The following is a 22,427-nucleotide window of genomic DNA, read 5'->3' on the forward strand; positions in this document are numbered from 1 at the left end:
CTTAATCTCTAACTGTTTCCAGTGCTCACTTTTTGTGAAACGTGTATAAAATATTAGCTTATTATTATAGGGGGGATTATTTACATACATGCTAAACCTCGATAAAGGAGCATTAACTTTCTTTCATTTTGATCCTTGACATGACAGACATTACTGAGGATTGGAAAATTAGAATATTGTACGGTACTAAAATTCATTCAATTAAACAGTTGATACAAATAAAGGCTTCTGCAAGGTATTGCGTGTGTGTGGTCTGGAATCGTTTCATATCCCAGAATTTCAGCTCACTGGGGTCCTGCGTGCAAAGAAGGCATTGTCTGGAGAATATCACCCCGAGGGTTTCCCCTACAACGAAAATATAGCCAAGACTCGGAGCAGATTGTATCCATTTGGGGGGAAATTGATATAATCTGTTCCTCGACGCCAGTCATTTTGAAATAATTAATTAGAAGTTCGACGTGAATATTTCTTTTGTGTTAGCTAACGAGAGCTGTAAACAAACAGAATAAACAGATTCAATCAAGGTTGGGAAACCCGACATAATACCTGTTAAACATCTGGAAGCAATTTTCTAGTAAAGCGAAATTAAAACATACGCGGGCCGCTTTGATATGCGTTCCAGCGCAGACATTGTTGATGTGTTCGCGCTTTCACCAATCCCAGGTCCCAAAAGTGAAGCTGATTTTGGTAAAATGCGTGGGGTGGGTGGGCACAGACAAAATAAATCGCAATTTATTTAATTTCAAACTTCGTTTATATATATTGCATTACTTTCAGCATTATGAATAAATGAGTTTAAGGGAAACTATTCTGTTCTCTTAGTTTTGTAAATTCCTTTTCACAATTATAAATCATCCTCTATAGTAATAGCCCAACAAGATGCAACTCCTTCAGCAAAACCTACATGTGAAGCTTTGCCACAGTTATAATTAGTTAACATTCCTGGTCTGGCTCTTTTAGTTGTGGGTGGGACAAAGGCTTGTCTGTCTTTTTTTCTGTATGTCGGAGTTTTGAACCCACGTTACTTTGAGTGACAGCTGGGAACGCCGCTCCATTGTCACTCTCCGTCTGACTGGCGGTCCACTCTGCATCCGAACCCTCTCAGCCCAGCCCGAGAGACACAGCGGGTGGGGGGGACGAGAAGCATTTAGAGCAGCCAGAGAGAGACAAACAGGCACAGGCTTAGAGCCGAAGCGTGCGATTGGTCCAATCCTTTATCTATCACCGTGATTGACGTTCCCTTAGTTGCCATTGGGAACGTTGGAGCAAAGACAAAAACAACAGACTGGCTCGCGATTGCTCAGTTCTGTCATCGCTCCGCCTGATTGACAGCCCGGCCCTTTCCATCCACCGCCTTCGATTGGACGGAGCTTTCCGATGACGACACGTCCCCACGTGTGTCAAATGCATCTCGCAGGATTCTGATTGGCGGAAAACAGGTCGGAGGAAGACTGGGACTGCGCGTGTCTAAATTTGGTTAGTTATCAGTGTGAGGAGGGGATAGAAACCGCGTGTTAATGTAACCAGTGTGTGGGGAAAACTGCTACATTGTTTTCTATTGTAGCAATTATATCCGTTTAAACTTCACACGGTATATCCTGTATATTTATTCTGGTGGATATTCTGCAATCAAGAAAAAAAAAGAACCCAAGAAGATTTATCGGGGCGCCGTAGGAATTTGGTCTCCTTGTTGCAAAAGTGGCAACTGCTTTTTTTTTTGTAAAGGTTTTGTTGTCTTAAAGATCGAGAGGAGTTGAGCCGGGACCGGAGGGGGTTTAAATATATTTTAAACATCACCTTTTTGGGACCAGAACCCAGGATGCGCTTCCAGTAAACATTGTTTTTTTCTTTTGGCGGGGCTTCTTACTTAATGTGCGTTTCTTAAAGGACATCGAGCGACTGTTTGAGCAGCGGAGCCGAACGGTCCCGGATCCAGCGATGTTTCCTCAGAGCAGGCATCCCGTAAGTAGGAGCAGGCAGCGCTGCCGGGCCGGCCCCTTTGTTGATCCAGAGTCTGATCTTTATTCAAAGAAAGTAAAGCACGTTTAGCGAAATGATGTGTTCCTGCACTGCCAACAAAGCGTCGTGTGGTATCTTTGAAAGACGCCCATAGCTCAACGGAAAACTAACCCTAATTGCGCCCTAATAACGTGCGTGCACATCTGTTCCATTGGGTTTTAAAATGTCATCTTTCAATGAGCGTCCTCCTGAAAGTTGGGGGGAAATCTCACCGTTTATCTTAAGCTTACGTGGATCAACAAAAGGTCCAGTGTTTAGTTCCGTGAAATGACCTTGCCCTCGTTCAGCACCATGTGTTGTTCGTTGTTTGCTTCAAAAAGTCTGTTGGAAAGTTGCTCGTATAAACGTCTAGGATGCGAGTTGCATCGTTCGTGGTCTGTTGATTTTGTGTACTTGTCATTTTTTTTGTTTCTTTACCCACTGTTTCCTCAGACACCGCATCAGGCTGCAGCCCAACCTTTCAAATTCACCATCCCCGAATCGCTGGACCGTATTAAGGAAGAGTTCCAGTTTTTACAGGCTCAGTATCACAGGTGAAATAAGTCTCCCATTCTCTGCCTGGGGAAAGTATGTTTATTTTCTGCCGGTCAGTCCAGTCGCTAGTGTTACTGGTTTATCTGCGGTAGGTCGGCGATGGTTACTTTCCCTCGCCACAGAGCGGCGCTCTCGCTGCGGATAGATTTGGGGTTCTTTCAAAAGGCTCCAAACAAACCAAAGATATTGAGGTAATCAGCAGCGTTTCTGGTCTGGACCCCCTTTATTGTGCTTTTATAACATCTACAATTTTTAAATATGATGTAATCAATTGCTGCAATTTATGAAATTATGTAAAACTCCGTTCAAGTTAAGAACTAAGCCGTTCGGACCAAAAGCATTTATATTTGATGCTTTATGCACCCTGATCTTTTCAGTTGCATTAATATCTGGTGCATACTAAGGAGTAGTTATCCTTAGATTATTTAGTACTTTTATTTTTGTCATTACTGCATTCTCTTACCATTGCAGTATTGAAGATTTATTCAGGTTGTCTTCAGAAGTGCACGGTTTCTATACTAATGCATTACTTTTTATTCTGCTCTCTAGATGGAAGTAATGTTATCTTTTGTGTTTTACAGTCTCAAGTTGGAATGTGAGAAACTGGCAAGTGAAAAAACAGAAATGCAGCGACACTATGTCATGGTGAGTTTAAACAAGTACCATGTAAAATTAAAAGTACAGTGTTTTATTAGCTAGTGATGTTTCCTAATCTGAACTGTAAAATATACGAAGTTCATACTTGATATTTTTTCAACATACTAAAATTATAGTTTTGTTTATAAGTTTAATATCTTTTTTACAGTATTATGAAATGTCTTATGGATTGAATATTGAAATGCACAAACAGGTAAGACTGTTTTGATGAGATTTTTCTCAAAGCCTTCATGTAGTAAAATAGAAATAACAAAACATTTCCCATCAACATCTGAAAGGAGAAAAGATGTTTTGGATTAAGTCTTCATCAGGATTGTGACCTGAAGGATCTTCACCCTCAACAGCCTGTCTCTTTTGAGATGCTGACTAGAGCAGCTCTTTTTTTTTTCCCCAGCAAATATTTCATTTCCAGCATTCATTTTTTTAAATATTGTTGCAAAGTGGATCTGGATTACAGTAAAGTATAGATTTGCAAATGCTATATACTTGTGTTAAACACCAAATTTTGTTGTGGAGCTAGGATTTTGGTATGATACTCATGCCTTGATGAGCATGATTAATATTGTAGGAGGTCTTATTCAATGTGCAAAGAACATGGTGTAGTGTAACTAATACTCTTTATAAATTAAAACAGTCTGATTTTAAGATGAATTGATGCCTTCTGCTTCTTCCTGTGCATATGGAGGTTGTGGGGAGAAGAATAGCTTTTTATGGTTTAAGGTGATCATAACCTGGTACTGCGTGCGTGCACGTTCAGGTAATACTTGAGACAGTTCTTGTATACAAGACACTATATACTCTATTGATACATTAAAATAACAATGAAACAAAGCAGAGTAAAGGTGGACTAGCCAAGACAATGCATGGGAAGCTCAGCTCAGCGAATGATAAATTAAATGGTGCTTTGACTCGGTGTTGTTGCTAAAGCAAGCATTAATTGCAGGATGTAAGTAATTCAAGAGAAGTGCTGACTTTGTGGTTTCTAATCCTATTGACAAGTATTTAAGACATTAATTTACTCCTTTTTAAAAAGATTATCACTAAATTAACTCTTTCCAGCTGACCCATCTCTGTCTAAAATATTGCAAACTGGGTTTAATTTGGGGGCTGCTTTGTTAGTTTTTGCTCTTAAAATTTCACTGAAGCTGAGAAATGATAGCTTGATGTAATGCTGTAAACGCAGTCCTTGCCCTGGCAGTCTAGTGTTCTCTTTGCTTTGATAATCTTGCATTTAAAAAAAAATCCAGTTTTTCCTGCATAACTCCTTTTGGTTGTCAAATGCTGCAGTGGTATTTATGTGCATAAATGAAGCTTTCTAAGCACAACACTTTCTTCAGAATGCAGGTGGATTGTTTTTAAGTGCTGAATTGCTTCCCTCCAGAGAATAGGATTTGTAGGTTACATTAAGTTACATTTTATTTTAAAAGACGAGTTTTCAATGCATGCTGAATTTTTATAGCTATGAATTTCAGACACCATTGTTACGGTATAGACCAACCGAGGTATCTGATCATAATTCTTAAAAACTGATGACGTCTGGGCCCAAGGGTGTAACTTGGCTGAAACTGATACATTTTGCTGACTGATCACCAGTGCGGCCTAAGTGCTCATTATGTTGTAGAGAGGGCCTATGCAGTCTCATTACATTTGACAAGAGTTCTCTCTGGGGGGAAAACTGGGCATTAGCTAGGCTCCTAGTAGGCTCAAATTATTCTCCCTTTTTTTATGGCTTATACTCTAGATGGCAAGTGAACATTGTATTAAAAATTGCAGGGAGGGGGTGAAATTGTCATTTTATAATGCCTTTGTTAGTCGGAAATGCATAACTGTTGAAATATCTCGAGGGCAAAGTGTCATCCTTCTCGTGGTTTGTCTTCTGAATAGGCACTCTGCTTGCTCTTTGTGAGTACCACCTGCAGGGTTGTAGAGTTGCGAGCAAATGCTTTTTATTCAGGCTTCAGTGCTTTTCATTCATGGCGTAATACCCAAGTCATGAGAAAAGAGAAGTTTGCTTTTCCATCTTTTTTTAACCTCGAGCTTTTAGCATATATAGAAACAGCTGTTTTAAGGAAATAGATGGATATTGATTATAATCAGCAGTTTTTAAAATTAAATTAATAAAGTGGGTGTTTTTCATGTCTTTCTCCTTGGCTTGAGAAACTTGTTTTTTCACTAGTGGGGAATGTTCTTTGCTTGAACCGTCTTAATTTAATGTTACTTTAAATTCATCATGGCTGTAACCTCCCAAGTTTTTATACATGTTTTCCTTTTTGCTATAATGATGGTGATGTATACGTAGGCGAAGGCATGGTTTGGTTTGTTACTGGAAAGCAGCACGGTGATAAATCGAGAACAGCTTTAAACTACAGTTGTTAATGTTGTTTCGGCTCTTAACATCAACCTGTATAATGTTTTAGAGTTTAATGATTTCCTACTATAATGTGTGGGCAGATAATTAAAGGGGGAATGCTTGTGATCTCAGTTTAACTGGCAGTAGTACCAAATTTATTTTGCAGATTGATGCAGGAAGAATCATGTTTTGCCTATTTCATGTTCACACAATTCCTTTTTTTGGGTCTCATTTGGGACAATCAGCCACTGAGATACTGTTCAATTAATGGGCACGTGCAGTAAGTCATGGGTTACATGTTTTCCTAGTTGTGATTAAAGCACAGATCAACATTGATCTATGGACACTGTCAACATACATATAACTTTGATTATTGAGATTATACCACATAGTTTTTAACATTGATTTGACAGTGGACCTACTTTGTTGGCCTTAGTACTGAGTTTAGAATTGTACATTTTAAAATGTTTAATTGACAAATGGGTTAGTTTTATGTCCTATGTGAGTTTTAGATAATATACAGAGTCTTATAAAATAGCATTCTATTGTGTTCTGGCAGTTCTGTAACACCTAACATTTGATAAATTAATTGAAAGTCGGAAGGGGGTAGAATCTTTCCTCAATCCATAGTCAGTGACCATATCTGCCAGTTGCATTACTTTGACACTGTTGTAGGTTTATTTTCATTGACCATAATGCTTGCTGTGGAGGCTGGATCGTTGAATATATTTAAGGCTGATAGACAGTTTTTTGAGCAATAAGGGTTACGGGGAGCTGGCAGGGAAGTGGAGCTGAGTCCATGATCAGATCAGCCATGATCTTATTAAATGGCGGAGCAGGCTCGAGGGGCCAAATGGTCTACTCCTGCTCCTATTTCTTATGTTATGATAATTCAACAGATTCAGCTTCCAATGTTTCAAGCAGACATTTTTAGGTGTGAGATTAAACTTTGTTCATGGCAGATGGCCAAAGAAGATTTGCCATTGTTAAATCAATTGACAAAGCTATAGTGCTTTAATTTAATAGTTCCCTTCCAGTCCCACCTTCCCTCTTCTTTTCCCTGGCCCCCACACTCCCAGTGACAATGTTTTTTCCTCCAGGCTCTTTTTCATCCTTGATGCTGAGATGGGCAATGAAGTTCTTAGCCTCTCCATCTAATATAGTTTGAGGTTCATTTAGGCCTTTGCTAGAGATTAAGACCAGGTGTTCATGTAAGGGGCAGTCATATTGCTTCACATTATAGGTTTGCTGAGTTGTGATTGAAGAGTAAAATGTTTATAATGCACAATGCTGGATATCTGATTTTTCAATTCAGTTGCAAATGAAGAAATTCTCCTGGGAATGAAACAAGGGAATTGTGTCCAGATCACTTTTTTTCCCCCCTCCCACATGCATTGGGATTAACATCTAATATTGCCAAGGATATGAGGCCACTGATGTCAGAAGAATAGTTTTAAATCACTTCACTGAACTGAACCATCTGATTGTGCAAACAACCTCAGATTTGAATCTTAGTATTTCATATATTTTCGGCCTCATTTAATCAAATAATAGTTGAATGGAAGGGTCCTCTTGTACCCTTTAAGTGCTTAAAGATGCATTAGTCATACGAAGTGGATCTAACAAAAACTACTGCGACCTATTGCATTTGTTGACTTAATACAGTCTTGTCAAATTCCTTAATTTGTCTGATAGTCTCATGCTGATCTCTCAATTTGTGTGCAGGTATCTGTCTGTAAGGCCCATTTAATTACTGAGTAGGTCATATCTCTTGTATCTTTGGGTCTGTTCACTTTATTAGATTTTCATCTCTACGGCCCTTGGTAGGGTACCCTTGGGTTCTTTAAAGTGGCCGAGTAATTGCTAGTGCTGATACTGGAGGTTTTAATCTCCCTTTTCTCATTAGGTTCAATTGAATTGCTTGAGGGTGCTGTAGGTGACTTGTGTATTTAATTTTTCTGACGTGGTGCTCAAGCTGAATCTTGCATTTGGTGAGCCATTAATATTACTCCAGCTCTCTTAGGTTTTTATTTCATTGCTGTAGCAACAGTAGCTGAACCTCTTGCTTTTAAATTGACGATCTATTTTTGTTGACTTCGTGGTTATTTTTATGAATGCAAAAACCCTATTTCATAAGTGAACAAGTGCATATTACTGTAATGTATCTCCATGAGCAGTTTATATCTGATTGTGCTCTTTGGCCAACTTTAAGTGTAAAGAGGCTGCCTATATTGACAGCGAACAGGGATTTGAATGTTTAAGTCTGGTTGTTAACTAGATTGGGACAAGCTACTCTAATCATGGAAGTCAACATTGTGTTTTCATTTTGTGAATTGTTACTCAAAAGCCTCACGTTTGTTTGCATGCAAAATGCTAGAACAAAATAGAGAGCTTGACATTGATAGTTTTTTTAAAAACAAATTTCAAATCTATATTTACCAGCTGCCTTCATTTAGCCACTCATCACTGATTATTTTGCAGGCGTGTGGTCAGTGTGGATGTGATGTATAGGTCTTTAAAAATTTAAACTCTGTCAGTGGTTACTTTGGGGAATTAAAGGTTATATGTGCTGATTATCTGTTTTTTGTTATTGTATCAAAGTGAACTAATGTAGCCAGATATTTTGAAAACTGCTTTTTAAGGGTTTTTAAATCTAAAGTTTTATGGAACAGTTCAGCCAACAAACTAAGATGAGGTGTTTGCCTGAAATTGGTTAATCTAAACAACAAAGGGATATTTTATTTGTATATATTTTTAAAATCAGACTGTGATAACTGACTGACTGGAATGCCAGGCACTTCTCTCCCTCGATCTTTTTTGTAAGACACTACTGATAAGGCCTAAAGTTTATAAAGTGAAGTGTTAATTAAAGGCCATTGACAAGAGCCAGGGATTCTTGACAGTTAAAAGCTTGCACCGCTTGTGTATCCTATCGCTGTCTTGGGTAAACAGTTGCACTTGGCAGATTATCCAGACAGTGACCAGTCACTGTATTGACAAGTGCAGACACAATAAAAACTGTATTAGGAGTCCTGCCGTAGGGATTTGCAGTAAATATATTACAGCACTCAAGTGAATTGCCAATACTGCTTGTTTAGCATTTTGCAAGGGCAATGGCAGTATGGATTTTTGCATTAGAAGGGAAAGGCTGTTGGAAAGCAGTGGTGATGGCTGAGGAGAAATCGACTTCAAGATCCAATTGCTGTCTTTGGGTGACTCATGAAAAGCTCCTGTGAATTGTAGAAGAGCTGATTGTTGTGGTTGGGAGGACAGAGGATTGCATGGGCCTCGGCTCATTAGATGCTGTTTCATTATAGCTTGGCTGTATAATCAGCCTCTTCATGCCACAAACCAGTAAAAGCAGGGTCACAGAAATAAGATTGGAAGTCATGCCTCAAAAAAGTAGCTGCATTTTTCTGAACTAGCTGTGTTTGTATAGCTAAATAATTACTCTTTTCCCCTGCTTTAAATGAGTTTTTTTCCTGCATTTTTAAATATTTTTTTCTCCTGACAAATAATTTAATTTGAAACTTTAAAATAGGCTTGTGGATCATCTGCCTCAGTACATAGGCCCACCAACTTAATTGATTGAAGTGCTTTGGGACATCTTGAGGCCGTGAAAGGCGCTATTTAAATGCAAGTCTTTTTTTTCACGACTGGCTTTTCTTCCTGAAGTACTTCAGTAAAAAATCTGAATAGTTTTAATGGCAAGTAAACCTTTTCCTATTTTTCACAATCGAGTACCTAGAGAGCCTGCTGACCAACATCAAATGCAAGACATCTCAGCATGAACATAATTTGGGTGGAGCGCCAAGTCATTTGCTTTCATGTGATTCCAGGTTGTAGTCTTCACTTTGATTCTATTTCATTGTGGTGAAGCTGAATAGATTAGAATGTATTGGGACGTGCTGAAATGGGGCTAAAACTACTGATAACAGCGTGATGCATTTATGCCAAGGAGAGTCATGACACACTAAAGATGTGAGAAAGTAACTCCCAGCTTCTCGACGACAGCGTAGTTTCTGTCAGTTGGCTATGGTTCAATGATATTCACAGCTGCAGCTGTGCAATAAGATTATCTACATTATCGAGTGAGCAGCTACTGGAGACTCATTTCCATCCAGTAAAAGGAGTGGCAGTGGGAGAAATAGGAGTTTGTAAATTGTAAAGAAGACGTTTTCTTAAGTTTCTTTTTCCTCAAATTGGATCAGTTTATAAATGGAACACTGAATAACTTAACTTTATAGCACATTTTGCTCCAGTGCATATGTGTTTGCAACTTTTCATGGTCAAATTGTAACTGTTTCAAATTTGCAGTGTTCTATTTTTTTTTAAAAAAGGAACAATTTTGATAGTGAGAAATTTCCCCTGAATCTTGCATGTTTCAATGGGAAATTGGCTAAAATTAATGTCTGAAATGTAAAATGTTTAGGCCGTAGTGAAATCTTATGTTGGCTTTATCTGTGTTAAATCCTTATAACCTATTAACTAATAAACATCCCTGATAATAGACATAACTGAAATATTGTACCATTTGCTCTGTCAGGCTACAACAACTTATTTTATGCAGTGCCTTTTAACAAGTAAAGCAATCCAAGGCACTGCACAGGAGTGTAATCGGTTGGGGGGGGGGGGGGGGGGGCGGGAATTACATTGAACGAAAGGAGACATTTAGGACTAGTGACCAAAGGTCAAACAAGTAAGTTTTAAGGAGTGTCTGAGGGTGTGTTTTTGGGAGGGAATTCGAGAACTCAAGACCTTAAAAGACTTGCATTTATATAGCGCCTTTCATGACCTCGGGATTTCCTAAAATGCTTTACAGCCAGTTTTAAGTAATTTTGAAGTGTAATCATTGGTGTCATGTATAATGTACTAGACAGCTGCAGGCGTAGTTGCCAATGGTGGGGTGAAGGAAGTGGGGGATCCAGACAGGGCCGAAGTTCTGAGAGTGATGGTGCTGGAGGAGATTAGAGGTAGGAGGAGTGAGGCCATGGAAGGATTTGAACAGGTGAATGAGAATTTCAAAACCGAGGCATTGCTGGACTGGCAACAAATGTCAGGGAGCACAGGGGTGATGGTTGAATAAGATTTGGTGCGTGTTTGTATAAGGGCAGCAGAGTTTTGGATGAGCTGAAATTTATGAAGTGTGGAAGAAGGAAGGCTGTCCATGGGAGCATTGGAATAGTCCAGTCTGGAGATAACAAAAGCATGAATGAGGCTATTATCTAAATATAGCTTTAAATACCAAATTTTGATTCCGTCCTTGTTAATGGTTCTGCAAAGTGGGGATGAATATGGATTCTTAAAGGAATATTACATCAGATACTTTTAAATTTGATTGTGGCAACGCTGTTGAAATAAATCATTGAATTTGAAAGTAATAGAAAGACAAGATCTCCAATTACCCAATGATTTGGGGATTGAGCCTGTTGCTATGAGACCGTAGCTGGAACAAATTAAATTTTAAGGAATGAAATAATCTTTTAAGTGCTCTGGGAGCAAGAATTTTGGCAGTGGCACTTTCCTGGATTAAATTTGGGTTGACGAGTTATATTGTACAACATTTGTGTCACAAAGATTGTCTTTATAATGAGAACTGACATAAACCATAGTATTTTTTAAAATTTGTGGTCCTATTGTGTGAAATGTTCGTTCTTAAACCACATTGGGTGATGATGGACAGTATTTGACGAGCTGTATTCAGAACAATTTGGTTTTGGCTTCTCATTTATTAACCAATCAATTAATGGAACACTAGAATACATTAGTGCGCTGACCGTTTTAATTGAGTGACATGGATTTTTTTTTAAAGTAAACCCCCTGAAGGAATGCCTTTCAGTTATGTGTCTGCTAAAAAAAAATAAATGGAGATGAAAATTGGCTCGAGGTCAATAAGCCATTTGCGGTGGCCTGACGATCTTCGATTTTTTTCCCTGTGCTTGGCACAGATCATTTTAAATGATTCAATAATGAGCAAAAGTGCAACATTGAGCATTCCCCTTGTGTATTATTGTATTACAGTTTACAAATGGAAGGATATCTGTCGTGACCATCCTTGGAAATTTAATTGTAATTTTTAAATTTTTTAAAACCATGGCCTAGCAATTCAGATTTAGCCCCCACCTGTTTTGATGAAATAAATGGCACTGACTCTCTTCCTGAGAGTCCGTCGCCCTGCCATTGCCAGCGCTCGCAGGAGAAATGGAAATGAGGCAGATTGTGACGTCAAATGAGCACAACGCTAATTTAATGCATGATCTGTCATTTTCGATATTGCCATTCCACTCATTGCCCTCTTAATTCAAAGTGATTATCTGCACTTCTTAGTGCAGATAATCACTTTGAATTAACATTTGTGCGTGGTTGGACCTGCCCCTTTTTGCACCCCATTCCCTTCTGCGCATGCACGCTGGCACCAAGGTCTGGCCGCACAAGCGCAGTACCCCACAATGCAGTGCAGCATGGCCCACGCTTTGTTCAGCTCCGTGGGTCAAAACCCCAGATAAGCTTGGATCGAAAGGGGAGAGACTGGGGATCAGAAGGAGAGAAAGAAACCAGAGCGAGAGCGCAAGGGTGGGTGGGGGAGATTGGGAGGAGGGAAATGGAGATTGGAGAGGGGATTGGAGAGAGAGAGAAATATCGGAGGGAGGGTTTGGAGGGAGAGCGGAGAAGGTGAGTAACTTGTTTAGGGGTAGGGGGGGAGAAGATCAGGAACCTGGGGGTGGTGGGAAGGAGATCAGGAACTTTTGGGGGGGGTGGGTGGCAGGGGAAGAGAGAATGTCTTGACTGGGTGGGGGAAATGTCTTGACTAGTGAGAGTGAACCCTGTCTATTCCAAGTGAGCTCTGTTCTGTCTGGACTCGGCAGTCGGAATGGCTCGAATTACATTTTGCAAAGAGAAACTCCCAAGGGGACCAATTAGGACTTGTCATTAAGGGGGCCCAATCCAGGCTTTAGGTGTTGTAAATAAATGAGTCCCTCTTAATTACATTCAGCTGACCAAGTATTCAGCAGCAGATAATGCCAAGATAAATTCTGCCAACGTCCGCCACGCGGCCGATGCCATCGAGTCGCTAAAAACAGCTCTGGGCCCTGACTCCGTTAGGTGCATCGAGGAGGCTCAAGCACGTGGGGAGATCCCGTCCGAACTGACCCCCGTCCGGACGGAATTCCTCATCGGCGACAAACCCCGGAACCTCCCTCGGGGGCCGGCGCCTCACAACTTGAGCCGCCTCGGGGAAATCCCCTCCGTGCCTTTCAGTTCCGCGCGGAGGGGTTTCCTGTACGGGCTGCTCCTGCACACCCTCAACTTTGCCATCCTCGCCGGCCGTCCGGACACGCCATGGCGTACCATCTTGCCGTCCGGAGGAGGCGGGGGTCCCCGATGGAGAGCACTCTACGCAGGGGTCCTCCCACTATTCATCGGGGACTTGGCCTGGGGGGTGGTGCACGGAGCAGTGCCGTGCAACAAATTTTTAAGCCGGTTCACGGACTCCCAGGCCGCCTGCAATTTCTGCGGTCTGGAAGAGTCCGTGTTCCATGTTTTTATGGAATGCACAAGGTTGCAGCCCCTGTTTTATTATTTGAAGGGGCTGCTCCTGAAATTCTGGCTGCACTTCAGTCCCACTCTCTTGATCTTTGGGCACCCTGTGCGGAGGGGAGCGGGTAGGTCCGAAGGCCTCCTCGTAGGACTGCTCCTGGGCACGGCCAAGGGTGCCATCAGCCGGTCCAGGCAGCGGGCGGTCGAGGGGGTCGTTCAACCTGACTGCCTGCCTCTCTTCCGCTCTTACATCCGGTCCAGGGTGTCCTTGGAGATGGAGCACGCGGTGTCCACCGGTACGCTCGCGGCCTTCCGCGAGAGGTGGGCACCGGAGGGACTGGAGTGCATCATCACGCCCGGCAACCAAATTTTAATTTGATTTTACGTTTTAAAGTTTAATTTGTTTTAATTGCCGGTGCTTTTAGTGTCCCCTTCCCTTTTATAGGGGGCACTGGAAATATTTGATTTTAGCGCCCAAAAAAAAACCAAAAAAAGGAAAAAAGGGCCTTGTAAATGTCTGGTGTGTCACCCAGGTCGGGTGGCACGGTTTAATGTTTTATGTTTTTGCAGGTGAACTCCAAAAAGAGTTATAATGCCAAGATAAATTCTGCCAACGTCCGCCACGCGGCCAATGCCATCGAGTCGCTAAAAATAGCTCTGGGCCCTGACTCCGTTAGGTGCATCGAGGAGGCTCAAGCACGTGGGGAGATCCCGTCCGAACTGACCCCCGTCCGGACGGAATTCCTCATCGGCGCCAAACCCCGGAACCTCCCTCGGGGGCCGGCGCCTCACAACTTGAGCCGCCTCGGGGAAATCCCCTCCGTGCCTTTCAGTTCCGCGCGGAGGGGTTTCCTGTACGGGCTGCTCCTGCACACCCTTAACTTTGCCATCCTCGCCGGCCGTCCGGACACGCCATGGCGTACCATCTTGCCGTCCGGAGGAGGCGGGGGTCCCCGATGGAGGGCACTCTACGCAGGGGTCCTCCCACTATTCATCGGGGACTTGGCCTGGAGGGTGGTGCACGGAGCAGTGCCGTGCAATAAATTTTTAAGCCGGTTCACGGACTCCCAGGCCGCCTGCAATTTCTGCGGTCTGGAAGAGTCCGTGTTCCATGTTTTTATGGAATGCACAAGGTTGCAGCCCCTGTTTTATTATTTGAAGGGGCTGCTCCTGAAATTCTGGCTGCACTTCAGTCCCACTCTCCTGATCTTTGGGCACCCTGTGCGGAGGGGAGCGGGTAGGTCCGAAGGCCTCCTCGTAGGACTGCTCCTGGGCACGGCCAAGGGTGCCATCAGCCGGTCCAGGCAGCGGGCGGTCGAGGGGGTCGTTCAACCTGACTGCCTGCCTCTCTTCCGCTCTTACATCCGGTCCAGGGTGTTCTTGGAGATGGAGCACGCGGTGTCCACCGGTACACGCTCGCGGCCTTCCGCGAGAGGTGGGCACCGGAGGGACTGGAGTGCATCATCACGCCCGGCAACCAAATTTTAATTTGATTTTACGTTTTAAAGTTTAATTTGTTTTAATTGCCGGTGCTTTTAGTGTCCCCCTCCCCTTTTATAGGGGGCACTGGAAAAAATTTGATTTTAGCGCCCCAAAAAAAAACCAAAAAAAAAAAAGGAAAAAAAAAGGGGGGCCTTGAAAATGTCAGCTGTGTCACCCAGGCGGGTGGCACGGTTTAATGTTTGTTATTTTCAGGTAAACTCAAAAGAGTTATAATGCCAAGAAAAAATCACCAAAAAAAACAAAAAACAAAAAAAAGAGGGCTGTTATAAGTGTCTGGAGTGTCCCCCAGATCGGGGGGCACTCGATCTACTGTTTATTTGTACTCCCCCAAAAGAGTTATAATGCCAAGAAGGAGCCCCCAGCAGCGCTATGTAAAGGGATCATCAACAACAACTTGCAGCTGACATGGTTTATCAGTTTTACTAGCACTGTCTAAGTTTCTGCAATTCTTGCAGCTTTCTAAACTTGTTTAAAGTTGCTGAGCTCTCGGAGTGTTGCTGCAAGTGGAGGATGTCTTGCTTTTCATTTAAAGGCTTCTGCTCACATCACTTGCTCACGGTCATGACGCCCCTACTTGCAGTCCTACTCGTGCTCGAATATCTTTGGGAGAGGGAACGGAGGCAGCAAAGAAGAGAAATGCTTGCAAAGGAAGGTTCTCCGCAAGAGAGCACTTCTCTTACACTGCTCCTGGCAGTAATTTGGGGACGGGGGGTGGGGGGCGGGGGGCTCCGTTTCACCAAGGAGGTGGTCACAGAACTCTGCCACCTCCTGCAACTCGACCTGTAACCTCCGAGCAAGGCGACCATGGCTCTCCTCGTGGACCTTGGATCTTTCTAGTCTGCAGGAGAAACATAGATAACATCTCCCAGTTTGCTGTCCACCGCTGCATCCAGGGGGTGACTGACTCTCTACTCCAGGAGAAGGGACTTCATTGTCTTCCATCTGAACAGAGTGAGGCAGGACAAGCTTGCGTGTAGCTTTGCCAGGATAGCGAGCTTCTCCATGTTGCAGGGTGCCATCGACTGCACATGCATGGCTTTGTGGGCACCATGTAACAAGGCTGAGATGTTCTGTAACCGCAAAGGCTACCACACACTTAATGTGCAGTTGTTGTGTGACCACACCCAGTGCCCGCTATCCTGGCAGCAGTCATGAAGCCTTTATCCTGCGCCAGTCCGGTGTACCAGCAATCTTCCAGCTACCATGTCAAACGTGAGGGTGGCTACTCTTGAGGCATGGGCTCTCCGCTGCTGATGACTCCCCTCTGCAACCCACCGCTCGTGACCACAGGAGGAGGAAGGGAGGGGGCAGGCACAATATCCCTATTCCGGACGGACTGTCCATGAGCGCCTCATCAGGCTCCGATTCCAGTGAATGAAATCCCAGATCCCTGTTGCTCACCACTTCCCCATAATAGCCCTCTGTCAAGGAACATCTCAACAAAGTTGAAATGAGAGCCACCACAAAACACTCATTCCAAACAAAATTCATAAATTTATCCAAATGAAATCAAAATGAAAATATTAACTATTCACCCATGTGTATTTCCATAGTGTCTGTCTTTCGTCTGCCTTTTCCTACTCTAGTGCGTCCCCCAGTGGCTGTAGCATGGTTGGTGGAAGGCTGCTGACTTTCTGTGGGGGAGACTTTCGATGGTCTTGCAGAACCACTTTAACAAGCTCTGGATCTAGAAGGCATGGTTGTAGAGTGCACCACCTTGGCATGGGCAGCAGCAGTCTGGGCTAACTAGCTGATGGGCAGCAGCAAGGGCAATGGCGGAGTGGCGGTGGTGGGTGTAGGAATGTGGTCATCCCGAGGGAGGGCAGCAGATTCTTGCTCCATGGACCCCACTGCAACTCCCCGGAGGTGGCGACTCAGCAGTCCTAGCAATCTGTGGAGGACATATTGCTGGCCTGCTGAGAGACCCTGGAAGCCCCTTTCGACACTCCTAAATCTGGTGATGATGGCAGCAATCTGAGCTTCCACTGCAGCAATGAGATGTTGGGTCACTTCCACCCGTGCTGCAATGGAAGCCACAACATCGCCCATCACACGCAGGGCCATGGCTGTGTCTACAAGGTCTCCCCTGGAGTTGTCCATCATTTCCATCATGGAAATCGTGGCTCCAAGCTCTGCACAAAGCCCCATCCAATATTGCAGCTGGACTCCTCCACGCTCCTTGACACTAACCAGAGGCTCTCTGGCAGGCTTTTCCGTGTGCATGTCCATCACCCTTTCTCAGAACGCCACCCCATAGAGGTCATCAGCTGAGTCTTGTGGAGCAGAACTCGTGCACGAACTCTCCATCCAGTGAGCTGTACCCGATATACCCCTTCCCCCTGGCCGCAGCTCTCTCGTGCCTGGTGCCTCACCGTGTGCAGATCCTGCCTCTATATACTACCCTCTAAATTCCACACACTGCCAATTTTCTGAGCTGGTGTCTGAGAGTGTCAAATGCAATGCTTTTGTCTCTTCTTCGTCTTCTCCTTCAGTTTGCTCAACATGAGGGGCAGGCTGGCCTTCTGGCAGTTCTTGGGTGTCAAAGCAGAAAGGCACAAGGGTCAGGTTGTGAGGGGAGGGGAGGAAAGCAAGATACCCATGCATGCGCCATCAGCAGCTTGTAATTGAGAAGAGATTGTGGAATGATGGGGAAATGCGGTGTGAGAAGGAGGACTCAGTAACGGCTTCAACTTCTCTGCTGGCCAGGAACACTCTCACTGCCCCTCAAGTAACTTCAGGCGCCAATTTCTCCAGGTTGTTCAGGTTGTGTGTTGCGGCTTGGCTGTCTCCCATTTGCTGTTGCTCCCTCCTGTTACATGCCACCTTAGCCTGCAAGAGAAAGGGAAGTGTATCAGTAAGTGTAATGCAATGTATTTGGGTAATGTGCCTGTCATAGTTGAATAGCTCATTATGTGCCAGGTGCGAGAGTGAGGTGAAGCCATGATTGTGGGGTATGAGTGGTGATAGCCAGAGATTACTGGTAGATAAGTAATGGGGGTGTGGTGCATTGACCAGTGTGTGAGACTTGTGATGCAGATGATGGGATATGGCATTTACTGAAGCCTTCACTCACCTTGACCAACCGCATGAGGTCATTGAACTTTTTTCGGCACTTGATCTAGGTCTTTTGGACTATACTAGTGGCCATGATGAGCAATCACCTCCCACAACCTTCTGCGGATGGCCTCTTGCCACCCTGTGGGTACAGGATAGACCATCTTCGTTACACTGACGGGACCAAGGCCTCCAGTGCAGCATCTAAAAACCTTCTTGTTCGCTCCCTTGGTTGCTTGGCCATGGTGTGTTCCAGAATGACAATGAGGTGCAACAAAACACCTCCCCTTAAGCAGTGCAGAGAGCCTAGGCCAAACTTTATTGACAATTAGACTGCACCTGATATTGCCCCTCCCCCCCCCCCCCCACCCCGTTCAGCACTAAGCTAATCAACAGTGCGTTTAATGCTGAGGTCAGCACACCAATCATTATAATCAGCAGGAAGCACACATTTTGCATGCTGACTGCACCACTTTGAACAGGTGCAGGCAAACTGCACTGACCTGTCATCCCCTGTTTTAGAGCCTTGTCCAATTTTCCAAATTTCCACACAACAGAATTCCTATGTCTTTCTCACAGCATATTTAAAATGTCCTCATTTTGGTAATTGGTAATCAAAAGTATAAATAATGTTTCCTACCATTTTTTCAATTTCAAAAGTGGCCCATAGTCTATAATATACAGTTGAGATTTGTAACTGGACTTAGATGCTTATGTATTATGGGAGGAAATCCATTTAGTCATTTTTAAAATTTCACTCTGAATATACCATCACTAATGCTAAAAGTGGGCTGTAGTTTATTGTGTAGATAGAAAAGTAAATTTAGCATGGTGTTTACTGATGTGTAATGCTTCATTTAGCAGTGTAATATTATATATCATTCATTGAAACAATCTGCTCAAGATTATCGCTGTACCAGCCATGATTTATCTGTATGAAATTGTTTTCATATTTCTTAGCGATAAGCCATTGTGAGTGGCTTAATGAAATATTAGTTCATTGTTGGTAGTGCCAATGGGTGATTCACACAATCCAGTGAATTTACTGCAATGTTTCTACCTGCCACTGGAGATATCCTTGGCCGTTGTTGTAATGCTATAATATAAATGCGGTAGTGATTACCCTCGGGGGAAGGGAGGAGGGGGGCGGGGAGAGAAGGAAAAGGAGAAAGAAAGTGGGCCGAAAATTCCAGCCTCATCTGGTCTGTACGATGCGCATGTGGCGAACACCGGCTTTTCCGATCTGTCAAGATTTCTCTTGACCGATCCTCTGCATCCCCAGGAGAAGGACATCTGCGAGGGATAGATTGTACTATTTGCCCAACTCCTGCCCAGTGAATGTCCTTCAAACCTTTATGCCTGGTAAAAGCAGGCGCATAGCTTACTTTTACCAGCATAAGAGTTTTAAAACATAGAAAAATTAAATTTAAACACTCATTTTTATATTTAAAAACCCTGTCGATTAAGGTGAGTTTATTTTTAACACTTAAAACACACAGGGACTGAAATTGGTCGACATACTGCCCAAAATCGTGAAATTGATCAAAAAATACATATATACCGCCTGGCGGGAAATTCATCAGCGACATACTGCCGGGCGGTATGCATACCGTCCGCCCACACGGAGCACCCTACAGACTGCCCAAAAGTCCAACATTGGTAGCATACCACCGGAGCTGTACACCGTCTGAAAAAAGGTGGTTTTATGCTGATGGTACTTCGGCAGTATCTAAACTACAATGTTGCTCTTTTCCCCCCCCCTCCCCCCCTGCCACCCCCCACCCCCAGAAAAACGCAACAATAAATAAATTAACAATATTAAGTATTATAAATAAATCAGACACTGCACAAAACAATTAAAAATCTAAACTTATCCAAAGATACATACCTGAGATCTGACGTCGCCAGTACCAGGCGATGAAGATTGACTGACCGCCGAGAATTGGGTGGTCCACTAAGTTCGGGCCCAAAAAAGAAATTTCCCCAAATATTTTTTTCTAAAACATTTAATTACATTTAATTTCAAATAATTTTAAACATGCGAGATGTTTTTGTTTGTTTGTTTTATTTATTTATTTATTTATTTATTTATTTATTATGCTGTGTTTCAGTGTTTTAGGGTTTTTTCTCATTGATAGTAGTGGGAGTCCGTGCAAACAGAGCTCCCATTTTTATCAATGAGAATAGTATTAATATTAGGCAGTCCCTCGTAAAGAGGATGACCTGCTTCCACACCAAAAATAGATGAGTTCACAGGTGTTTCAATGAGGGACCTGACAATCTCTGTCCCGAACTACATACTGAAGGGTGGAAGATGCCTGTGCATGGATTTTTTTTTAACGTGGGGTAGCCGTTGCACACCAGCTACTACACGGGCTTGACAGAGCTAGGTCTTGATCTAGTGGCAAGGGTTAACCAAGATGACTGGAGACCAAGCTCTGCTGCACGGACCTAGTGCACACTCATGCTCCTAATATCAATAGATTGCAGTGTGGGCTGGCCCATGCTGCCCCTGGGCCCTCGCCTCTCCTGGTCCCCGGTCACGACGCTCCTGGTTTGCCTAATATGGAGTGAGTGTTCTCTCCCCATTGTGGCATACCCCTAACAACTTATCCAATTCCAGAAATTGGAATACTGCATAGTGATTGGTGGTCCAGGCCCACGTGACTCCAGCTTGTACATACCTTAAAGGTGTCTTCCCATGTGCTGTGCAGCAAATCTGGATCTCCATGTACTTTCGTAGATTTTTTTGGGGGGGAGTCGGAGGCATTCATACGAAGGAATTGGGGGAAAATTGCAGTTGGTGCTTGATAACAGGCTCACTGATCCAGTATCTAAATCAGGCAGGCCTACAGGTACCTTTTGGGGCACTACTGACTCAGCCGGCAGCTTGACTAATTATTGATGTGTGGTGGGTCTTGCTGGAGATTGGGATCATATCGGCTCCAAATCGCCCTATAAGGCAGTTTTCTACAGGTAGGGTGGCACTGGCTGGAGAAACAATGAAGAGTTCAACAGTGTCTTATGCACCTTTTAGCCAGTTAACCTTCATGCAACACCCTCTGCACACTTTGTTTGGGGTTGTTAATCTTTGGCTCTGGTCAACCTGACCCTAAACTTTCTGGAATTGGATAAGTTGCTAGGGGTGTGTCACAATGGGGAGAGAACACTCGCTCTGTATTGGGCAAACCCAAAACTTCAGTTGTTTTGAAGCCTCTTAAACGCGGTGATGGGTTCTGTGCCTGTTAATGTCCAGATGACTGACTCAGAAGATGAAATACTGGAGGGAAAATTGCAGTCGGAGGCTTCCTTCGGACAAATACCTTCGACCCAAAATATTTTTAAGAAAATACCTGGTGGTCCTGGAGGAACCTAGGATTCCGGTCGGAGGCCTCCATTCGCTGTGCAGCATTCGGGAACATGTCTTCCAGATACATATTTGTATCCTGGAATCACGTGGGCCTGGACCACCAATGAACGTCTAGTATTCTCATTGATAATAATGGGAGCTTCGTTTGTACGAGCTCCCATTACTATTAATGATATTAACCCCCGAAAAAGAAGAAACACAACACAAATAAAAAAAAAACCTCGCATATTTTAAAAATAATTTAAATTGAATGTCATTGTTTTAAATATATAATTAATAGGGTTAAAAATAAACTTGCCTTAATGGACAGGGTTTTAATATAAAAATGAGTGATTGATTAAATTTAATTTTTCTATGCTTTCACCAGGTGTAAGAGTTTTAAGGACATTCGCTGGGCAAGAGTTGCACAAATAGCCCAATCTCTGCCCCGCTGAAGTCCTTCCTACGGGGTTGCATCAGATCTGTCAAAACAAATTTTGACGGATCGCAAAAGCCAGTTCTCTGTGCATGCACATCATGAGCTGAGAACCGGCATTTGCGAGGCTGCTTCGGGTGCGTACGTACCTGGTGTGGCCTCAATTTTCAGCCCACTGTCTTTGCTGGTACCCTTGGGAAATATCTCTTTCTGTATATCTTTACTGCTGCTTATCCTCTCTTTGCTCCCTTCCAGTCCATCTCGGGCTTTTATGGACATATTGCAAACATCAGCAAAACTTAATGACCAGAAAATGTTTAAAGCCACAATGTAAGGCTTCTTGAAATGACTAGCTGGTTTAAGGTGGTGAGTAGCTGAGCTATATACACCATGAAGGTCCCATCTTTAGTTCCCCAGTCTGTGCTAAGTTAACTGATCTCAGCTGGGGCAGCAGCAGGAGCACTACATACAATTAGCTTCAGCATTCCAACAGGGGAAAATAGGCTTTGGTATCTACTAATGATTGCTATCCAGTACATCATGTAGACATGTGCACTTATGAACATCTGGTGAGGACAGTATTGAGCTCAATATGATGTCCTCTGATTGCTTATCCTTTCAACACAGCATCCCGGCTCTTGTATGGGGCTTGGTGATTTGAACAATAGGCTGCTGATCCATATCTCCAGTCAGTACTGTCAAAAGAGAAGGCTGGAGAATATGATACAAATGCAGCCTGGGTGCTTGAATTGACTTGATACATGGGTATGTGAATTAATGAATTGAGATCAGCTGACCATTTTGGCAGAAAAAAAGCTGATATCTTTATGGTACTTTGACAACTTTTTGATACTTTAAGGGCGCGAATTTGGTGAAGGCCTCCGCCCACCCAAATGCCGGCCAAAGGACTGCCGATGGCCGGCGAGGTCCCTGACGGTTCTTTGGGCGGGGTTTTCATCGCCCAGGTCCCTCGAAGGTCGGCGGGT

General features: G+C 43.5%; 1 protein-coding gene across 4 annotated transcripts in view; it reads left to right on the top strand.

Moving 5' to 3' along the window:
* Window positions 1–1,499: 1,499 nt before the first annotated feature.
* The window catches only part of LOC139265521 (transducin-like enhancer protein 1), a 140,314-nt gene continuing 119,386 nt past the window's right edge, over window positions 1,500–22,427 (top strand). For all 4 annotated transcript variants that reach the window (XM_070882546.1, XM_070882554.1, XM_070882563.1 and 1 more), the window contains exons 1-4: window positions 1,500–1,962; window positions 2,452–2,552; window positions 3,135–3,198; window positions 3,359–3,403. In XM_070882546.1, the coding sequence (XP_070738647.1) occupies window positions 1,939–1,962; window positions 2,452–2,552; window positions 3,135–3,198; window positions 3,359–3,403 (234 nt within the window). In that variant the 5' untranslated portion in view covers window positions 1,500–1,938. The remainder of the gene's footprint in view (window positions 1,963–2,451; window positions 2,553–3,134; window positions 3,199–3,358; window positions 3,404–22,427) is intronic.

This window comes from Pristiophorus japonicus, chromosome 1, assembly GCF_044704955.1.
Source record: "Pristiophorus japonicus isolate sPriJap1 chromosome 1, sPriJap1.hap1, whole genome shotgun sequence".
NCBI lineage: Eukaryota > Metazoa > Chordata > Chondrichthyes > Pristiophoridae > Pristiophorus > Pristiophorus japonicus.